The sequence below is a fragment of the Urocitellus parryii genome, chromosome 4 (genome assembly GCF_045843805.1).
Source record: "Urocitellus parryii isolate mUroPar1 chromosome 4, mUroPar1.hap1, whole genome shotgun sequence".
In the NCBI taxonomy this organism is placed as follows: domain Eukaryota; kingdom Metazoa; phylum Chordata; class Mammalia; order Rodentia; family Sciuridae; genus Urocitellus; species Urocitellus parryii.
This window is the reverse complement of record NC_135534.1, coordinates 187,583,817-187,607,064: the sequence shown is the minus strand read 5'-3', so window position 1 is coordinate 187,607,064 and position 23,248 is coordinate 187,583,817. Positions and strand designations below refer to the sequence as shown.

General features: G+C 36.5%; 1 protein-coding gene across 4 annotated transcripts in view; it reads left to right on the top strand.

Annotated features, from left to right (window-relative positions):
• Positions 1-23,248, top strand: part of Tmem245 (transmembrane protein 245) — an 82,936-nt gene that overhangs the window by 21,006 nt on the left and 38,682 nt on the right. For all 4 annotated transcript variants that reach the window (XM_077797073.1, XM_026391156.2, XM_026391157.2 and 1 more), the window contains 5 exons: positions 1,647-1,816; positions 3,230-3,253; positions 7,433-7,537; positions 14,341-14,423; positions 18,523-18,613. In XM_077797073.1, coding sequence (XP_077653199.1) covers positions 1,647-1,816; positions 3,230-3,253; positions 7,433-7,537; positions 14,341-14,423; positions 18,523-18,613 — 473 coding nt within the window. The remainder of the gene's footprint in view (positions 1-1,646; positions 1,817-3,229; positions 3,254-7,432; positions 7,538-14,340; positions 14,424-18,522; positions 18,614-23,248) is intronic.

The window sequence follows — 23,248 nt, the reverse complement described above, 5'->3', positions numbered from 1 at the left end:
CTTTAAAACAGTTGTATATTTGCATTTAAGTCATGGAACAAATGTTATTCTGGAAATTTGTTACTTTGATATTTCATTAATATTTCACCCTTAAGCACATATATACTTAGCTTCTCATTGATTGGAAATCTGTTTTCTACTATATCCAAAAGCCTAAATTTCTTTTCCTGTATGCCTTTTGGATCACTAGTTTTCACCACTTCTTATTCTCATTGTATTGGTCAGCTAATTAAATCTTAGCCATTATATTAAATGTTTATTTTGACCAAACACTGTAGAGTGCTGTCCTGAGGGAACATATAGTATAAATAGTTGAAATTTCTGTTTCTTATGTCCTCAAGAGAACTTCTGGTAGGCACTTAGAACAAGATGCAGTTAAATTAAACAAGTCACCGAGAACATACTATGGCTCTGCTTCTTAGGGCAATTATAGAAATGCTTAGTGAAATGTGGTTTAAATTGCTATTCTAGATTGTTCCATCCTTTTTTGGTTCTGCCTGATGATTTCCTTGTGCTGGCAAATCATGTGTTGGGGTTGTTAGAACCCCATTTTTATTAAGGTTTGTTACCAGGAGTTAAGTTTCTCCTGGACATATCTGAACCTTCTGGTCATCAAAGGAATTTGATATGGTCTTGGGAGGGCAGGCTGTAACTAAGGTGGTCCCTCAAATGCTTTCTACAGCCTGTGATATCATGGAGATATCATGATATCACATAGATATAGAGCTTTTCTAGGGATTTAAAAATGCTAACGAAGGAATTGTTGAACTGGTAAGCAGTACAGAGCTCATGGTTCAAAATAGGAAATGGATCCTCTGGTTATAAGGTCAGGGCTAAGAACACAAATCCCTGGAGTTAGGGAAATTATAGTAGATGGGAGCAGTTATCCAGGTCCAACCTTCAAGGCAGGCCCCACAGATCTGTAACACTGCCTTCTGGGCCCTCTACCTTCTGAGTTGTCTTTATTAGGGGGCTTAACTGCTTGAAGGGCCATTGCACTGCCTAACTCCAGGGGGAGACATTCCCATTGTGGTTTCCTGAGGTCCCCACTGAAATTGTGCAGTGCTGTCTGAGGGCTGCTTGCACTCAGCTGACTTCTTTGCTCAGCCCTGGCATCTGCTCAGATGTGCAGAGCAGCATCAAATGAGAAAATGGGAACACACTTGTTACCCTGCAGTCGCATAAAATCATGATGTGTGTGAAATACCTTATATTTTTCTGGTTGCTAAATGTCAAAACATCTAAGGAAAAGAACCAAGTTCTGAAAGAACAACTGTAATAGCTAGAGAGATTAGAAAATATCAGGGGTTAGTTTTCTTTATTTAGGAAGGGGAAGAGTATGGGGACTGTTATAGTTACTGAAACCTGCATGATAAGAATATCTTGTATTTATGTGAGCTGTAAAATAATCCCTGACTCCTCCGAAGATTCAGACGTCACAAAGAAGATAGTATGTGGGTGGCAGGGACTGTGTGAAAAGTTACCTGGCCAAGTTCATCTGTTTAGAACTTGAATTCTTCCACTTCTCCCTTTTTAGCATTGATCTTTATTTTAATAATAGTTTAAGTGTTTTAGAAAGGAAATTAAGGAGTCTTTTCATATTATACCTTTCTGATCTGTATTTTGTTTGCATATGTATTTTATAGTGTGGATCATCAAAAAGCTTGTTATTCACTTTGGTGTTGTGGACTTCCTGGAGAAGCGCTGCCGGGTTTGGTGGCAGGTCATTGAGCATTTCCTGAAGGAGCGACAGGAGGCTTTAGCACCGTGGCCAATCATTGGGCTTGGGAAATTCTTGTTAAAAGTTGACAGCAAGGTATCATATTTTAAGAGCTTGGTCCAGAGTTTATATGTTTCATGGTTTGAAATGTTTCATTCCATGGTATTTAGTGTTTTTTCATAACTGTTGATGATACATTTAACATCTAATTCAATGATGAAATTCTGAAATTTGGTATTATGGTTCATATAAGGATAGAATGGATTTATTTTAAATAAGTATTATGTGGTTTTCCTCTTAAATATGGGAGAAAAGGATTTTATGGAGTACCTAGTTCAACTCTTTCACTTTTTTAGGACTAAACTGAAATCCAGAAATGTTAAGTGATCTGCCTAAAATTATATAACTAGGTAATGGTTCAGATCAGTGAGTATTTTTGGAGTAATTCCTGTTTGTCAAATATTGTGCTAATTTCAGGGAAGGTCAGGTGAATCATGGAAAACCAGATATAGTAGCTCATTTAGTGGAGATAAACAACAATTCATGAAAACCCAAGGTTTAGTGGGTTAAAGAATGTGGACTCTGCATCCAGACTCTGGTTTCAGATCCCACTTCTGCTGCTTAGTAGCCTTGTGACCTTGAACAGGTATCTTTAACTTTTCGGTGCCTTGGTTTTCATTTCAATAAAATGGGTATAATAGCACCTACATCATAGAATCATTGTGAAGGTTAAGTGAGTTAATGTCAACCCTATGTCAGTGCCTGGTACTCAGTAAGCTCTATGTAAATGTTATCTAATTTACTTTATATACTAAGTACAGGATTCAGTGGTAGCACCAAGCAAGAAATGACTTCTGTTGATAAGGAGGTGGGAAAGGGAAGTTTTACAGAAGATGTGATGGCAGGGCAAGTTTTGAAGCACAGAACAAGTTTTGAAGTAGGAGTTCATTAGGTAGATCTGGCAATCGCATAGGGTAGAGCCAGCATGGTGGCACTTGCCTGAAATCTCAGCCATTTAGATTCAGAGACAGAAGAATTCAAGTTCAAGGCCAGCCTCAGCACTACTTCCTGAGAATCCGTCTCAAAAACAAACAAAAAAACAAGGACAGGGGAGTAGCTCATTGGTACCATACCCCTGGGTTCAGCCCTCAGCACCCCTCCCCCCAAGAAAAAAATAGGTAGTAGACGCGGCAGTAATAGCAGGTAGATGGAGCAGCGCAAAGGCAGACACTAAGCCTGCAGCATTCAGGTTGCTTTATGCATTTTATTTGTTGGATTACCAAGAATGCTTACAGCTCTCATCATCCCAGTCCTTGTTGGTCATAGAGGAATGCTACATTCTCTTGATTTGAAGCTTCTTAAATGTGTTATGGTTTTCTCCTAGTTTTTCCTGACAATTTCCTTCTCATGCTCTCAGTGACTTTCTTTTCTTTTCATACTGTAATTGCATTCTCTAATGATGTTCCACTGTTCTTATCTTCTCTTTCTCACCTTCCCCCTATCCTCAAGCTCTGGCACTGGCTAAATAAGAAGGTAAATGAATACACAGATGTTGGTTTTTACTATTGAATTCTATAACCTGCTCCTCCCCCAGTATCTCCCTTTTCTCTCTGTGTGTCTGTCCATATGTCAAACTAAGCTTCTACTTATATAAGCTATGGAAGGTCGTGAAGCATGAATACTGTCACAGTTCAATTTGCTAAAACCTCAACAAAGACTATTTAGGATATGGAGGATATCTCCTTGCTCCAGTGCTTGTGAGAAGGTCTGTCTTGTGGTCTTTGATTTCCATGCCTTTCCAGCGCTGTGATGGGGCTCCTCTAGTCTCCTCTGATGTATGCCAGCACATGAGGCGGCAGTTACAAAGAAAGAGCTTTTTTACTTTTTCTATAAATAATTCTTAAAAATGACAAGTCTGATATATTTGTATGATTTCCTTGGTTAGTCATTTTATTCACATACACACATAGGCACATGTATACACACACACACACACACACACACACACACACACACACACAAAAGAACTAGTATTTCAAAATTTGATTTTTAGCTTAAAACAGATTGTAGTCATGGCCTGTGACATCTAATTTTTTTATGTTCCCAAGGCATGGAGTTGTGTAAGACTCTAAAAAGTCTTCAGTGAATATTTTATAGCAGGCCATAAGAAAAATATGGTACTTCTTTGCAATAAGCCAAAATTAGACTTGCAAATGTAGTGGTTAGGATTTTTTTTCCTGTCAAAAGGAGGAAAAGGAAGACTTTGGCAATGCATAAATTTCAACTTTGGATTGAAAACAAGCAATGTATGAAATAGACTCCCCCAGTCGCACACATATATGTTGTATACTTGCCCATTCCTTATAAAACTAGCATGAGTAGATGAGTTTAATCCACAGCAAGTGATGTGCAGAAAGTCACGTTTTCTTATTTTGATCAAGGTAGATGATTTTGTATATTTTCCCAGTTTATCCTGAAGAAATGAAAATTGTTCCCAAGGAAAGTGAGAAAGGAAAACTGACTTCATTAGGTTAAATTTGATCTATTGTCAGTAGACTAATGAGTTAGATAACCTTGATTCAAGAACTTGATTCTAAACTGCATAATTAGATTAGTTAAAAAGAGTCCTATTACCTCAGCCATCAGGAACTTCCCTTTTCTTGGATGATTCCATGTAGCATGTGTGAAGCATTGTTGTGGAGTTAGAGTAACTGCTTGAAATTCTGAGTGTGTTCCAGGAAAGCACATAAATGAAGACTGTTTTACTGCATTACAGCCAAGGTCAGAAAATGGCAACCTTGGGTAATTTTGATACATAAAATGTACAAGTGGAGTGAATTAGGAAACTGATTCAATCAAGAGGACAGGGCAAGAGCATCCATCTTATGGTTGAGTGAAATGTGATCTGTTTCTCAGGGCTTATTTGTTATTTATTAATACTATTCACACTAAGACTCAAGTAGGAGCTGGTTAAAGAAGTAAAGCAAAACGTGGGCCTGGGGTAGGAAATAGAAGAGAAACTCAGTAGTGCTTGATGAAGTCAGCTTAGAGGTTTTTTGAATGGCTTTTGGTGTAGGTATAAATTACAGACATTTATCTTATTTTAAAATTATCCCCTTCCCCTTAAAAAAAATAAACAACAACAACAAAAAGCCTCACATGTTAAAGTAATTGGTCACAGCCTGGAAGCACTGGGGGATTATTGCTTGAGGCCCTGCAGTTTCCATGAGCCAGGCAGGGTGCTGGGTGGTCTGGTGTTCACTGCCCACAGCAGAGCATGGGACAGGGTCAGCTTCCTGGGATGGCATGTCTGGCACGTCTTTAGGAATTCTGTTCTCTGGAGCCATCTGCATTGCTTCCTGTGTCCACGTCTCTTGTTCTGTCTCTGAGATTCTGTTTATTTGTGGGTCTCGTTCTATTCACTTTATCAGGGGTGTGTTGTCCTCCCCCTCTGAGTTTTCTATCCTTTTGTTTTTTTCTGCTCTTATGGTCCTTAGTTATTTATGTACCAACTCCCATGCCCACATTTCTTTTCTAATAACTTTTTCTATGCCTTTTTATTCTTTAATAAGTCTTTTTCTGTCTTCTCCCGCCTGTCTTCTCTGTTTCACTGTCTCCCTTATCACTCCGTTCTCAGTTTAATTTTAGTTGACCATAATGTGAATTAAAAAAAAATAGCTTATGTGTTGCATCTTAAATAATTTTTTTTAATTTTTCATGAAACAGCTAAATATCCCTGTTATCCCTTGGGCATAAATTTTTATTTAGGCAACCTGGGTATAGGGCATGTTAGTTATACCAGGGGCATCCAAAACCTTCAACAAGTACTTTATGCTTAATTTCTGACAAAATTGGAATTGGGAAAATTCTACCCTAGCTTAAAAATATGAAGTTTGATTTTGTAATCTTTGTATACATAATATGTTTCTGGATTTTCTGTTTTATATGTTACATACCCAGCTATAAATTTAGATTTCTATACTTTCTAAATAGAACTTAATTTTCATTTAAAAATACATTTTGGGATATGACTTTTCTAAAGAAAAAAAACAGAAGCTCCTATCTTATTAGTGGATATGAATCTAGTCATAATTCTCAAATTACTATATGCTTGCTTTCTCAGCTATATGTTAATTGAATGCTTGCCGTATGCTTGGTACTGTTAGATTTTGGAGATACAAAGAGGAGTAATGGACGAAACACTAGCCCTTTCTTCAGGAAGTTGTCCGAAGAACTGGGGGTTCAGCTGGTTGCTGATTGTGCACTTTTCATTTCATTGATTTTAGAATTTACCTTCAAAATCAGACATCTGACCTTCCATATCTTAGAAACTTGTTATTTCTTTTTTAATCTCTGCATTGTCTTTGAAGCTTTGGAAGCATGCACTGAAAATTAACTCTTCTGTTTGAAGCTCTAACTGTCCAGATTACAGATTAACTTTTTATCTTTTAGTTCACCTTAGCATCAATCACTTAATGACAGTGTCTTTCATGAAATAACAGATAAGAGGACAACCAGCTTATAAGCATGGTGTAGAAAATAAATGTAGGAGACGTGGTGATTTTTTAGCAAATATTCTTTGCTCTTTTAACTTACTGTTCAGAGAGCATGTAATTCAGATTTAAATTGATAATAACTTTCTTAGTAATGCTATAGTTCATGTTGGATGGAGGAGTATAATGTAATATCTTAGTAATTGTTACTCATTAAATTTTAAAATGTTAAGTGGTAGCTTTGCACGGCAGGAGTTTTTGAAATCTATGGAATTGTTATATATTCTGCAGACAGAAATTGTTTAACATGTAGGATTATTTGTGGTTGTGAAAGATGAGGGAACTCATCGTCAACATATCAGAAATAGCATTTAGGGGGAGAGCATAATTTTAATTATTGATGAAGGAATGACCATTACATTGATTTACATTTGATTAATTATAATGTCACAAAGCTTATGTTTTCAAAAGAATATTTACTTCAAATGGAATAACAGTCTTTTAAGAGCACTTTATTATAAAATCTTTCAAATGTAGAAAGATTTAGAGAATACTTAATTTACCTAACCCCCAGTTTGATAACACTACCTAAATAATTACCAATTTGTGCATCTACCTCCCAACCCTCCTATCCACTCCCTGTAACTGCTATCTTGAATTTGCTATTTATTTTTGCTTGAACATTACATTTTTTATTATTACTATCTTTATAACCATAAATAAAGGGAAAAACATTTCAAATGTTACTGCGATTTTTACTTTACTCCTATTTTATCTGTGTAATTTAGGGCATACCTGTATTATAAGAACCATAATTTTTCTAAAGTCATCTATGTCTCCCGATTAATAGTCAACTTCATGAGATTTTTAGGTCAGCTAATGGATTTTCATTGTTTTGTTGGAACATTTACCATATGATAAATTATAATTTGAATTGTAGATATACCACACTATGAAATTCAAACATAGATATGGGGTTATTTGCCAGTTGACTGCCTTTTCTTAGCTATGACTGTAATGTACTCTTCCCATAACACACAGTAGTAAGAAATAGTTAGTTTACTTTCTAAAGTTACTTACAGCTTTTATTGCTTTAATTAGTGTGCCATAGTTTGCTTTGCAATGTTGAGATTTATATTTGTGTTCATGATACTTTAATACATAAGTGCTTTTATTAAGTTGTATTTTAAAGATAATTCTCTTTTTCGTTTCTGTGCAGATGATCATCTGGTTGGAGAAGATGTTAGATAAAATAATTAGCATTTTCATCATATTTTTGCTAGTAATAGGAACCCTTCTTTTAGCCCTTCTCCTGACTGCAAAGGTAAAGCACAACAATTACTATTCTCACTAATAAATTCATAATTGTTAGAATCATGGTGTAGATGATAAGCCAGCAGAAGAGACGTGGAACATGTTACTTGACTTATAAGTATATACATAAAAACTAAATCTATTTATGATGTGTATATTAATGATTTTGCAATGAATTTGCCTAGCATGTTTTCTTTTTAAATCTCTTTTATCTGCATTTTATTTTATCATCAAAATCCTCAGGAGGAAATGCAGATAAAAAAATAACATACTGAAGAACAAATGCTGTTTTTTTTTTTCCCCCTCTTTCAGGAGAATTATGGACTATTCTCAAGATTCCTAATCTTTTCACTAGATCTGAATTCTTTCCTTCCTCACTCCCTCCTTTCTTCCTTCCCTTCTCTCCTTTCCTTTGTTGTGATGAGGCCTTGCTGTGTTGCCCAGGCTGGCCCCAAACTCCGGGGCTCAGACAGTTCTGCCTCAGTCTCTCTACTAGCTGGGACTGCAGACACATACCACAGGACCTGGCTTCAAAATTTCTTGAGTAGCTACTTCCTTTTTTGTCTTGTTGGTCTTTTTGCTGAAATCCCATAAGGTCTTTATTTCTTTCTTTCCAGATTGTATTTCCATTCTCCCCTTTCATCTCTTCAAAGAAATCCATTTCCCAAAGCACAGCTAAAATTTTTTTCTACAGTGATATCTTTTATTTACTTCAGGTTTTTTTCTCCCCCTTTTACTGTGCATTTTAATCTTTATTTTATCTGAACTCCTAGATTTTGGTTTGTTGTTTTCAAGGGATTGTAAAGCTTACATGAAATCATGAATATAAAAATTTTTCTTACAGTCTTGTAGAGATATGTTTGTAAGTGTTACTAACCTGATAACCTGATAAGCAGCAGTTTTCTAAAGAATTGTTTTTCTTTTTTTTAATTGTAGATGGACAAATACCTTTGTTTCATTTATCTATCTCATGTGGTGCTGAGGTTCGAACCCAGTGTCTCACACATGTGCTGCAAGCCCTTTGCCACTGAGCCACAACCCCAAACCCCCCCAAAAGAATTGTTTCTTGTCAGGTGGTGTGTCCTCTTACAAGTCCTGTTCTCAGCCTCTTATGTCCTCACATTTATCTATCATTTATTCATAGACACTTGCTCTCTCAGGACTCCTGTTTAAGCTGTGCAGTTCTTATCTGTTCTTTGGGTGTCAATCATATATACTCACTTGAATTTACTGTACAGATTTCATAGACTTTATTTTTGTCATATTTTGCCTCAACCTGCTATTATTGCGGTCTTCTAGTTCTAGGAGAAACCTTTCATCAGTTGAGCATTTCATTGTTCTTTTCGCTCCTGCTCTTTCTTTAATTTTTTTTTTAAATTTTTTAGTTGTAGATGGACATAATACCTTTATTTTTTAATTTTACGTGGTTCCGGGGATCGAACCCAACGCCTCACGCATGCTAGGCAAACGCCGTACCACTGAGCCACCACCCCGGCCCAGCTCCTGCTCTTTCATTGGGCTTCTCCTCCCTTTGCATGTGGTCTTCTTGCCTGTCCGTCTCAGTTATGCTCTTTCAACTTTTTTTTTCCATTCTGTACTTTTGCTTCCCTGAACCCCCATAATAGGTCTTACTGAATTTCTTTCTTTCTTGTTTGGGATTTATGCATACTGAATTTTTGAGGGAGCCTTATTTTGTCTAGTTTATTCTCTCTCTAGTAAAGATGTCATTCTACACAACACAGTGACAGCATCCTCTCGAATGTCTAATAGATCTCAAACGAAACATCAAAAACTGAATTCTAGACCTTCTCTCAGGTATCTGGTCTTCCCATTTCAGTAGGTGACAACTTCATTCTTCTGCTTGCTCAGAATACTCTCAGGATCATCCTTGACTACTTTTTTTGTTTTATATCCACATGTATTTTGTTAGAAAATGCTTTTGGGCTCAATCTTACTAATATATCCTGGGATAACAGGATAAGGATGTCAGGTCTTTCTTTCCATAGAAAATAAGAATAAAAATCTTTAAAATTATTAGCAACATCATATAAAGGCATTGGAAAACAACCATCTAGGAACAACTGGGGGAGGGTTGGCTAATAGCTTGGTGCTATTTGTATGCTGCCTTGTGTAGGCAGCAAAACCCCATAGTTTTTCTGTCAGTTTTTCCTGAGGGAGGTGTCCTTTGATACATGGGAATGTGTAAATTTGGGGTGGTCCTGTTTGCCATTATTTGCTCTTGTCTTTGCTAAGCCAATTGGAGGTGAGCAGCACTTCAGAGATTTGTGGGGTAATATCAGGTGTTCTAATAGACATATAATTAGCATCCCAGAAGATGAGGAGAGAAAGAAAAAATAGAAACAAATTTTGAAAAAAAAATTGCTGAAAATGGTTGAAAACTTCCTATATTTGGTGAAAAATATTAACAGATCCAAGAATTTCAACAACTTCTCAGTAAAATACACAAAGATGCCCAGACACATTGCAGTGAAACTGCTCAGAGCCAAAGATAAAGAAAAAAGCTCAAAGGAAGCAAGCAAATTACATACAAGGGTGCAGCAATCCAGTTCATGGCAGTTTTTACAACAGGGAACACCAAAAGACATGGGAGCAACATCTAAAGTCATGGAGAAGGAAACCTGTCAACCAAGAATTTTATATTAAGGGAAACTTGAGTAAAAACAAAATAAAAACATTTCTAGATAAACCAAAACCGAGGGAGTGTGTTGATAGTAGACCTGTGCTTTAAGGCATGCAAAAGAAACTCCTTTATACTTCAGAAATAATTTGGACCCAGGGGAAGGAATAAAGAGCACTTGGTCGGTATGTGGGTAAATATATGTCCTTAAGTTTTCCTTCTCTTTTTTTGGAAATTGTTGGTTTTTTTGGTGGGCCTTTGGTTTTTTTTGGTGGACCTTTGGTTTTTTTGGTGGGCCTTGCACATACTTAACAAATGCTTGACTACTGAGCTACATCTGTTGGCCCTTGTTATTTTTTACTTTTGAGATGAGTTGCCTGAGCTAGCCTCAAATTTGCAGTCCTCCTTCCTTAGCCTCCTAAGTAGCTGGGATTACAGGCATGTGCCACTGTGTCCAGCTTCCCTCTCTTTTAATTTGTTTAAATAACGTGATTATTTAGAAAAATGTAATACCCTACTGTGGGCTCTATAACATATATAAATGAACTATTTATAAGTAGTATTTTTACATGTAATATAAAGAAGAGAGCTGGGAACTAGATCTATTCTGGTGTGAAGTTGTAAATATTTTTGTGGATGTAAGTCATTAACTTGAAGTAGATTTTGATCAGTTAAATGTGAACATTTTAGATAAATACAACCACTAAATAGTGTGAAGTTTAGGAAAACTAAAATGATAAGCTAAAAATATTTGCTGAACATAAAAGGCAGTAAAGGATGAACAAAGGAACAGTAGAGATAGGTCACATAGAAAGTAGAGAGTAAAATAACTAAAAAAATCATTAAGAAATATTATTAGGGCTGGGGTTATAGCTCAGTTGATACAGCACTTGCCTAGCATGTGTTAGGCACTGGGTTTGAGTCTCAGCACCACAAATAAATAAATATATATACACACACACACACACACACACATATACATACACAAAAATTTATATATACACAAAACATTTTAAAAAATGAAGGTATTGTCCATCTACTGTAAAAATATTAAAAAAAGAAATATTATGAGAAAAATAAGGACTTTTTATAATATGATGTTGCAGTAAGTTATAAGTATGTATCCTCCTGATATCAGAGCTCTAAAATAAAAACATCCATAGTTAAAAGGAGAAATAGACACATCTATGATTTTAAAATTTTTAAGTTTTTTTTTTTTTGGTACTGAGGATTGAATCCAGGAATGCTTTACGTTGAGCTACACCCCTAGTCTTTTTTCTAACTGAATTGCTGAGGGGCCCATGAAGTTGCTGAGGCTGACCTTGAACTTGGCATTCTCCTGCCTCAGTCTCTGAAGTTACTAGGATTATAGTCATGCACCTCCATGCCCAGCTCAAATCTATGATTTAGTTTGGCATTAAATACTCCTAATAATAATAAGGAGATAGAAAATTAGTAAGGATATTTAGAAGTCCTCTGAAACACTGTCAACAACCTCAACTTAATTGACAAATAGAATTACATTATTACATTAATTGACAAATAGAATTATTTTCATATTTATAAATATGAAATACTAGGATAAACAATACTTAATAAACTTGGAAATCTTAAAATTCTAGAGCATGTTCTTGGACAGCAGAGCTAAATTAGAAATCAGTCACAGAAATCTAGGAAATCCCCCAAATACTTAGAAATTGAGCAACACAAAAATAATCTGTAGTGAAGAAGGAATTGCAAAGGAAATTGGAGAATACTTTAAAGTAGATGTAAATTAAACTGCTGCATGTCTCAGTTTATGAGATGCATTTAAAACATTCCTTAGAGGGAAATTTATAGCATTAAGTTCTTAAATTAGGAAATAAGAAATTGGTGATCTAAGCTTTACCTTAAGAAGGTAGCAAAGAAGAGCAAATTGAATCCAAAGTAAATGGAAGGAAATGATAAAGGTCAAATGCAAATCAATGAAATTGGAAGTATAGAACAGGAAATAAACATTAAGATAACAAACAATTTCTTTGAAAAATATAAAGAAAATTGATAGACTTTTATCCAGATTTATCAAGGGAAAAATAGATAACAATAACAAGTATCAAAGAGGAAATATCTCTGCATGTCTCATAGACGTTAAAAAGAAAATAAGGGAATATAGTGAACAAATTTGGGTCACCAAATTTGATAATTTTGATTAAATGAAGAAATTCCTGTGAGGAAGAAATGGAACAGAATTGAAAAGAAATAGAAAAACTGAATAGTTGTATACTTAGAAATTGAATTACTGCCTGCAAATCCTTCTACAAAGAAGAGTTTTGGCCCAGATGATTTTACTGATAAATTTTTATTAAAAATTTTATCAAACATTTAATGAAGGATATTACCTGTTCTACAAAACACTTTTCACCTGTCAGAGGAAAAAATACCATTTTCCAGCTCATTTTATGAGGCCGTTGTTGCCCAGACACTAGTCAAAGACATTCATGGAAAGAAAACTACAGATCAATATTTCAACAGATGCAAAAATCCATAATAAACAAGAGTTTAAGTCTAGCTATATATTGAGGATGATATACTATAACCATGAGGTTCATTTCAGGAATACAAACTTGGTCTCTCAAAACAGTCGGTTAATGAAAGCTGTATCCCAAATGCAGTCCCTGCTTTCCTCTCCACCACTGCCCTGCTGAAATCTATCACCAGCCTTGATTTAGTTCAGTACCCTCCCAATAGAGCTTGCTGCTTCATTATTTACTCTGTTCTGTATGCAGCATCCAGATTTACTTTAAAAACTTTAAGTAACATGTTACTTCTAGGCGTTAAGTCCCACTAAATGAAAGTTAAACACTTCTTAAGAACTTATAAGGCCTTACTTGGTCTGGGGCTTTTTTCAGGCATTCTCTGTGGGTTGATTCTCTCCTCACTGTGTTTGAAGTTTGTCTTCCTTTTCAAGCTACAGTTGTCTTTTGGTGTTCTTCCCACTTTTGCTGGGGCCTGATAGAATTGGAAGTGGGTTGCAGTGACTGCTTCAGTGGCTGTTAGTGCAGGTGGACTCTGTTCTGCTCCACATTTTGTCATGTGATTTGTTCTAGCATTTTTTGCCACTTGGCTGAGGTCATACACATCCCTGTGGGAAACTGCCCTCCTCTTTACAAGGTTTCTTCAGTTCCTTGCATGTTCTTGAACTTCACGGAGAGGGAGAGGTGAGGAGAAGAGGGTATGGTGAAGCAGCACCGTTGATCTTTTTCCTGTGATTTATCCGTTTCTTCTCTACTGTGGCTTCTGCCCTCTTCAGTCAGAAAAGGATAAGGATTTGGTTTTCTTTCGGCAGATTTGTGTGCTACATGTGAATCTTAAGGGTTTGTCAGCTCTGGGTGTGGGAGTCACTTAGGAATGAGCTGTCAGGCCTCTTGTGCTCTAGACAGTTCTGTTTCTTTACCTGATACTGTATTCCAAGTGGCACTGAATTGTTTCTTTCCTTGTTTTGGTGTCACAGATAAACTTTTCCTCATCTGGTGCATTTCTTTTTTTCCCCCTCATTTCCTTGGTTATCAGGCAAGGCAAAGTTAGAGGTGTAGTTTCAGTTGGCCTTTTTTTTTTTTTTTTTTAAATATTTGTTTATTTTTTAGTTATAGATGGACACAACATCTTTATTTTATTTTTATGTGGTGCTGAGGGTCCAACCCAGTGCCTCACACATGGTAGGCGAACGCTCTACCTCTGAGCCACAACCCCAGCCCTCAGTTGGCTTTTTGTATTTCCTCAGTTGCTTATTTGCCTGTACATCTCACCTAGCAATATAATTGTTAGCTAATAGAATGTCATGTTGCATATGTAGTTACAATATGTATTCACACACGTATATATGCAAACTAAACGTTTTGTATATGTATTAAAATACATATCCTTGTATTTTAAGTAAAATACATACCTGTTTGTGTTTTTTTTCCTCAAGTAAATTGTTGAGCTTCCTGAGGACAGGGAACTGTCATGTATTTTTTATTTCTTTTAGTGTGTTTCATAGGGCATGTAAAGCAACTTTTCAGTGCATATTATAAATTAATTAAAACCAAGATGCGTAATTATGACTCTAAAAGCATTGCTCCAGTTAGAGTAGAAAGTTAAATTTTAAATTAGTTTTATTAATTACTGAGATTCTTTTTTCTTTATCCATAATACAGGTACATCAAGAGAGTGTACACATGATTGAAGTCACAAGTAATTTGATTAATGAAACCCTAGCAAATCACCCTGAGTGGGCAAAGTAAGAATATTGTTTTGGGGGAAAAAAAAAGTAGTGATGGATGACCTAATTTCAACATCTGTTGGCATGAAATGATCTTTACCATTACTGCTACATTAGAAGATTAAAAGATAGGGTTTGCCAAAGCTTTGATAAATAATATTTTTTTTTTCGGAAGAATGGCATGTAATATGGGAAGAGGAGGGGCAAGTGCTTAAAATTTTAGGACTAATGTTTGATAAATGACTTTTTTAAGATGGGATCTTGCTTTATTGCCCAGGCTGGCCTTGAACTCATGATCCTGCAGCCTTAGCTTCCCCAGTAGCTGAAATTATAGGCATGCACCACTGTGCCAGCTCCATACCTTATGTTTGAATTGAGATTTATATATTTACATCATGTTTATAATTTCATCTACCTGATGTCATTTGTTTGCATAGTGACTGAGGTAGATTGAAGAAATTACCCTCATTTTAGAGATGAAGGACCAGGATTATAGTTTAACAACTTGGGATAGTAATTCTCCAGTGGCAATCAGTACTTACAACCAATGTGTCTATCCAGCTGAAGGGAACCATACACTATATGTGTGACTCCTCAACTGTCTATGTAATTCTTGAAATAGTTTCATATTTGTAATAATTTGGGGGGGGGGATAGGCAAACTTGGCCCAGGATCAAATCCATCTGCCTGTTTTTATGAATTTTTTTTTTTTTTTTTTTAAGCACAGCTCTGCCCATTCATTTACTTATTGCCTCTCACTGATTTGGGACTTTGAGCATTCAGAGTTGAGTAGTTGTGGCACAGAGAGCCACATCTGCAGAGCCTAAGGTTTTTATTCTTTAGCCTTGCACAGAGAAAGTTTACTGATCTCCTACCTCAAGGAGTTCTGTATACTTGCTTAATTTAACTTGTGTAAAAAGGGTTTTAGGTCTTTGTGGGGAATGGTAGCAGAGTTATGCTGTTTACCTACATTATACTTCATTACAAATGGCATGGCCTGCTCTATTACCCTTTTTAGTCACTAATTAAGTCAGGAAATAATCTGATTTTAGGATTATAAATTGAAATTTATGTTGATTTTCTCCTTTGATTTCTTAATATAAAGCCTGCTTTTGGTATTGCTTGAACTTTCTTTAACATCACATTTGAATATTCTTAAAAGAATTCCTTTGAAAATGTATTTCTAATGACTTACCATATTACCTAGAGTATACCCAAGTTACTTGTCCTCAGTACTTCTCGTTAGTTTAAAATTGTGGCATATCTATACAGTGGGGTATTATTCAGCGTTAAATACAATACAATGGGGGTATTATTCAGCGTTAAATACAATTGAACTAATAGTACACGTACCAACATGCAGTATGAGCATGCTGAGTGAAAGACATCAGGCAAAAAAAAGACTATATAGTGTATGATTTTATTTATGTAAACTTCCAGAGAAAGCAAACTCTGCAATTTGTAGTGACAGAAGGATTACACATTGGGGTAGGGTGGGCTCCAGAGTGGGTGAAAGAGGGGTGCAAGGATGTTTATTTTCTTGACTAAGATATAAGAAGCGGGGGCTGGGGTTGTGGTTCATCGGTAAAGTGCTCGCCTAGCACATGTGAGGCCCTGGGTTTGATCCTCAGCACCACATATAAATAAATAAAATAAAGGTCTTGTGTCCAACTACAACTAAAAAATAAATATTAGAAAAAAAGATATAAGAAGTGGAAGTGTTATCAGATTTCATTCTAGAACAGTCTTCCCATCTGCATTGTGGGATGTAAGATGTAGCCCTTGAGACCAGCTGAGAATCATAAAACCTGATAAGAGGTTGTAAAGTCCTGGACTGTGGACAGGTCTAGTGGAAGTGGGCAGGAGAGATAGAGTTGTACAATCTTAAGGAGATTTGTTGGTTGTGAACTAGATATAGGAAGAAGAAATCTAGTGTGACTTGCTTCTGGCTTAAGAAATTAATATATGATGGTGGATTCAGTAAGACAGGAAATGGAAGAGAGGTTTGGTGGGGAAAATTCACTTTTTTTTTTTTTTTTAATTTAACCTGTTAAGTTTTAGGTATTTGCAGGAAGGATAGGTGGAGGCATCCAGGAGGCTAGGTGGGTATGCAGTGCAGGAGAGAAATCAAGGATATAGGGAAGGAATTAGCAGTTGGTGTGAGTCCAGAATTGGAGGTCTGGGTTGCATTAGAGTGTATTAAGAAAGAATGTATGTGATGCACACAGAGGACCCTGGGTATATGCCCTCTGGATTATCTCTGGCCTTTAAGACTGAAAAGAAAACCATAGGTGGCAAAGGAGAATGAGAGAAACAAGAGGAAAGCCAAGGGCAGAGAAAATTTTAAGAAAGCAGTAGTGGATAGCAGATGTCAGATTGCTGCAGAAGGGCTGGGGCACATGCTTAGTGGTAGAGAGAGAGTCATGCTGAGTATGAACGAGGTTTGGGGTTCAGTCCTCATTATTGCCCCTCCCCCCAAAAAAGGCTTCAGAAAAAGTAAGAGTGAGATTGGATGTAGTGACTACAGTGTATTCAGTTAGTAGAGCAGAACCTGATTAGATTACTTTGTGTTAAATTATGGGGAAGAGAGAAAGTGGAGAAAGTAAGTGTGAGCTTATCTTTCCCATGTTTATCTGTGAAAGAGCAGCTGATGGTTGAAGGGAGGTGAAGAGCAAATTTAAAAAAATTAAGATGGAGGAATCTCATTTATTTGTTGAAGGGAAGAAATTGGTAGGGTAGAAGGAATTGAAAATATTAGGAGAGGGGTAATTCTTGGGACATGTCTCTGAGGATAAAGCAGGAGATGAATCCACAGCACAAATTGAGGAAAGCAGATCAGAATAGATATGAATATAAACCCTTGAGTTTAGTGGGTTGGAATGGGGAAAGTGGAAAATTAGGGCAGTATGCCTTTGAGGTAAGAAGTGAGATCATCTGTCCTCTATGCCCTTTATGTTCTTTTAACATAAAATATTTTGAAATGAGAAAGCAAGGAATCAACATGATCCATCTATTAGGGTTTAGGAAAGAGCCACCTGATCCAGGCAAGCCTTCTCCCAGGTGTTGTCCTCTAGGGCTAGTCTCAGTATTATAAAGGATTCCTATTCTTTGGCAGTCATTCTTCTATAAGGCAAATAAACCCAAGTTCTTTCATACTGGTTTTGAATTGTAATAGCGGCACCTCTATTGCTATTTTGAAAGCACAGTAGTCAGAGCAGCCCTAGATCAGGTTGTTGTAGACAGGTGTTTTATTTATTTGGTTTAGCTTTTGAAGTCACATGAAGTTGCAAGACATGTATAGGGAGGTCCCCTATTCTCTTGATTCCACCCCCTCCAGTGTTGTCATTGTCCATAACTATAGGACAGTAAAAAAACCAGAAAATTTGCATCGGTGCAACATATTGTCTTTGGACTTTACTGGTTTTACATGCACTGTATGTGTGTGTGTTTACTCAGGAGTTCCTTACATCTTAAAAAGATCTTTAGTGGATAATAAATTGAAAATAATTATTTACCCTGTTAATTTTCTGAATTCTTTCTCAGTTTTTCACTTCCTTAGATCAATGAGTCTCGATTTTTCAGTAGGTCCAGGGTTGGCCCCAAGCATTTTTCTTTTTCTTTTTCTTTTTTTTATGTGCTGGGGATGAACCCAGGGCCTTATGCATGCGAGGCAGGCACTCTACCAACTGAGCTATATCCCCAGCCCACATTTTCATTTTTCTAACAGGTTTTCAAGCAGTTTTGGTGCTGCTGGTTCATGGATCGCACTTTGAGAACTTTGTTCCAGATTTTGACTATCCCAGTGTTCCAGAACTACTTCTGGTGCTGAAATAGGCAAATGACCCAGATTATATGTGAACAGAGAAACAAGGCAAAGTGGAATGAAGGAGGAAAAGTGGGTCTAAATGCTAAAGAAAGATCGAAGGGAAATTTTGAGTGTAACAATTAGGCCAGTCAGGCCCAGATGTCAACAATCCTTGCTTGTGATGCACATCTGTGTATTAATGACTGATTGGCATTATTGCTTCCTAAAGTAACACATCATGTTTAAAGTGTTTTTGGAATGGTACACTAAAAATATCCTTTTTTTTTTTTTTCATTTTTTATTTTAAATTAGTTGGCTTCCTGAGGCTCAGGTGGTCCAAAGAGCCCTGAATTCTGCAGCTAACAATGTCTATCAATATGGGCGAGAATGGATAACCCACAAGGTAAGGAAAGAGCCTTTCTGTGGCTTTCTCTTTGCAGGGTCTCCGTTGGTAGTGACTTCTTGCTTCGAGAAAGCATAGAGATTCTGTTTGGAATGATTTCCATTTTTGAAATAAGCTTAAATCTACAGGTTGACAAGCAACAAAATGAAATTAAAGCTCTAGATAATCACACCAAACAGTGCTAGTAGCCTCAACAATCTAAGAGGTTACTCATTTACTTTCTTCTTGAGCTGGATCTGATTGTTATTATATTTTAGGACAGAATGATCACTAATCTTGGATGGTCAAATAGGGTCAAAGGAGGAGAAAAAGGTAATAAGCCATCCTCTTATCTGCCTGTAACAGTGCTTGGCAGTTTCCGATTAGGTTCATTTAATCTTTTCAAGAAAGCTACAGGAGTCTGAATTATTTTGCTTGCTTTGCAGATGAGGAAACATACTCAGCTAGGCTGGGTAGATCCCTGTTGGTCATATAGGAAATCAGCTTCAGGCTAATGACCAGCTCCAAATCCTTGTTCTTTCTGCCATAGTGTGGTAGTGGTGTGTGCCTGGAACTGGAGAAAGTGCTTTCATATGGCACTTGAGATAAACTTTGAAGGAAGGGCAGATCAAGGAAGAGTGTATTTTAGAAAGGGTAGTTAATGTGAGCAAAGAAGCAGAGACAGGAGTGTTCTTGAGGAGATGACCTTGACTGAAGGGGAAGGAAAGACATCAGTTGTCACAGTTGGAGATTAGCTTCTTCAGTATGGGTTTGGGATATCCTTTTTTTCTCTCCTACTGTTGCCCATGGGAGTAAAGTTTTAATATACTGAAGTAATTAGAATCATATGGTGACAAGTTTTTTTGCAGTGAGTCTAGTGGCTGGAAAATTATATTAGTATATGATTTCTTGTTTGAAAGCAAATCTCTTCCTCCCTCCCCAGAATTATGGAAGATATATATATGTATGGTAATCTATTAACCTAAAGATGAAACAAGTCTGGTTAAAAGTTGAGAGAGCCACAGGTTGTAGTGCACACCTGTAATCCCAGTGGCTTGAGAGGCTGAGACAGGAGGATTATGAGTTGAAAGCCAGCCTCAGCAAGGCTCTAAGTCACTCAGTGAGACCCTGTCTCTAAATAAAATACAAAATAGGGCTGGGGATGTGGCTCAGTGGTTGAAAGTCCCTGATTTCAATTCCTGTTACCCCCCAACCCCACCCCCCAAAAAAAAAAATTGAGAGAAAGTTGTGCCTGTCCCTTCTTTAAAAAAAAAAAATGTATACATGCATATATTTATTTTTTTATATATGAGATAAGCATCCACAAATTTATCTTTTACTTATCTTAGAACTGTCATAAGAGGAAAATCCAGCCATTGCAGAAGATTTTCAGCTTTCTAGGACATGTTATTTTGCTTAAATCATGGCATTTTATTCTTTATTAATATATCTGGGAGAAATTTTTATTCTAGAATCCTTATCTTTCTGGGAAGAGTATAAAGTAGAGGGAATTTTGGGTAGCCGGAGACATGGACCTTAGATTTTAAAGAAATAGATATCAAGTTACTTAGAGAAAAATAGGTATAAAACCTTCTAAAATGAAGATGATGGGCATTTAATCACAAAAATTATAAAATATGTGTGATCTTGATTTAAAAGATTGAGGAATAATATCTAAAAACATTGAATGTTCATAAAATGGGATATATTTTAACCATATAAAGGGATGAAGTAATGATGAGTGTTACAGCATGGATTATTCTTGAAAACATTATGTTAAGTGAAAGAAGCAGTCATAAAAGAATGTAAGATTTCATTTATATGAAATGTCCTGAGAAGGCAAATTTATAGAGACAGAAAATAGAGTTATGATTTCCAGGAGTGGTGGGGCTGGGGAAGAATGAGGGAGTAACTGTTAATGTGAATGGGATTTCTTTTTGGGATGATGAAAATGTTTTGAAATGATATATGGTAATGGTTGCATGCTGTGAATATACTAAGAATCGTTGAATTGGGTACTTACATGAATTATAAGTCCTGTGAGTTATATATCAATAAAATTATCTTTAAAAAACTGCAGATGTAATTTTCTAATGAGCTAAAAGTCTTATCTAACTAAAAATCATATAAGAAGAATTGGGTTGTAAGAGCTAAAGTCCAGAGAGGCCTGAAATAGGGGAAAACATCATTCCCAGAAGAGTTTTTCAGGGTGTATGTCTGGTCTGCCTGTCCCCAGCTTATGTTGTCAGCCTCATCTCCTGTGTCCCTTCATATTGTTTGGGTCATACGTGGACCTTCCAGTTGGCTTTCTTCACTCAGCATTCTTGCTTGAACTACCCTTTCTACTTTTTATGTCTTTAATAAAAATCTGGGATAGCAAGAGAATAAATAATGTTTACTCTGTCCCTCCTTCCATGATCAGAATGAAGAAGGTTCCAGTCAGCCATAAACAGGCCCCACACTGTGCTAGGTGTTAGGTGGAAATGGTAAATTACAGAGTTTCCACTCTCCCAGGGATTACACTCCAGTGAGAGGAGACCGTCATCAAGCATGCAAACAAATGAAAAAACTCAGGTGCTAATAAGTGCTGCCTTATTGAGTAATGTGGTGGAGTGACTGAGCATGATGCTTTAGCTAGAACTCTAGAGAAGGTCTCTGAGAAGGTGACATTTCCATTAAGACTTAATGATGAGGAGAAGTCAGTTGGCAAAGGATTAGTAGAAGATTGGGTCAAGCTGAGGCAGCAAGGCAAGCCAAGGTCAGGACAAAGAAGGTGGGGGTTTTATTTTAGTTATAAATTTAGGCATTATGCAAATTACATAGAAGGGGATGTGACCTGATTTAGGATGTTGGACCTTATTTTGGCTGCTTTATGGAGAAGGGGGCAAGAAAAGGAGAAGACAGAGAGGCCAGATAAAAGGTTATTCTAATAGCAACTAGGTTTGTGGCTCAGTGGTAGAGCACCCGCCTAGCGCAGGTGAGGCACTGTGTTCGATCCTCAGCACCACATAAAAAAATAAATAAAAATAAAGGCATTGTGTCCACCTACAACTAAAAAAAATAAAAATTAAATTTAAAAAGAAAGGTTATTCGGATAGACCATTTGAGAGATGTTAACTACTTGGACCAGGGTTGTAGAAATATAAAATGGAAGAATTGGTCAGATTTAGGATTTTCTTTCTTTCTGTTTTTTTGTTTGTGGTAAGAGGAATTTCTCATAGATTGGACATAGAACGTAAGGAAAGGAAGTTTTGGTTATTAACTAGAAGAATAGCTCTGATGGAAAAGATGTGGAGGTGATAAAAGGGTTTAGGTGACGTGGGTGGATCAGTAATTAAATTTGAGGCATAGTTAGTTTGAGTTACCTATTAAATATCTGGATAGGACTGCCCTGAAGGCAGGTGGACATACAGAGTTGGAGTTCAAGGGAATAGATGGCAACTTAGGAGTCATCAGATGGGGCTTCTGCTGTGTCACCGGGGGTGAATGTGGAACCCTAAGGCCTGATCTACCCAAATGTCAGGTCCAAGCTTTACTTTGTTGGGTATTCAGGCTATAGGAAAACCAATTCATTGAGAAGATTTATTCTATATATTATGACTACAGAGTCTTGGGAAGTAGATGAAGATGAATGTTCTATGTCATGTAATATTAAAATTTTGAAGTTAGAAGACATTTGCTAAGTCAGATCACTTCAAGTGTGTTGAAGAAAGCCTGCATATATTATCTTCCAGACATTTTGATTAAAGTATTCACACATTTATTTCATGCAAAAAGAGTAGATGTTTATACCTTTTAAAGTGGATTCACCAGATACATTTAAAAGATTCCTTTCCAGAGGCCCTGAGATTAATGGAACATGACATATGTGGACCCTGCCCTTGTAGAACTTTGACTCTGCTGGGGAAGTCAGCCATTTAATTCATGTTATGCATGATTGATTTTGGCAAAGGAGAATAAATTATTCTAAAGGAAATAAAATAACGTAGAATAGATAATCTGGGTAAGTCAGAATATTGTTTCTTTGAATTTTTTCCTTTTGAGTTTTGTGCTGATGTTTTAGTTTGTTAGTAAATTGAAATTATTTTTGGTTTAGAAAAAGCATTGAAACAAGAAATTATATATAATGTCCCTCTTATTGATACAGGCATAATCCACTCAGTTCCTGTGTTAGATGGTTGATGGATGGACTTTGTTTGATTTTGCCAGAAAATTATATTCGTTGACTCTAATGGTCACTATGAAATTGGAATGAGGAAAATACAAAAGGTGAAAAAAGAAAAAAGAATTATTAGATGGTACCCATGAGATTGGATGAAGTGGCTTCTATTAATTTGCAAGGGATGACATAACAAAGTGCCACAGACTGGTTGGTGTAAACCATGGAAATTTATTTTCTCACAGTTCTAGAGGCTAAGTGAGATTCAAGTGTGGTCAGGGTTGGTTTTCCTGAGACCTCTCTCCTTTGGCTTCTAGATGTCATCATCTTCCTGTTTCTTCACCTCCTCTTCCCCTGTGTGTGACTGTGTCCCAATCTTTTCCTGTAAGGATACCAGATATATTGGATTAGGACCTATGCCAATGGCCTCATTTTAACTTCATTACCTCTTGAGAGACTCTCCCAAATACAGTCACATTCTGAAGAATTAGGACTTC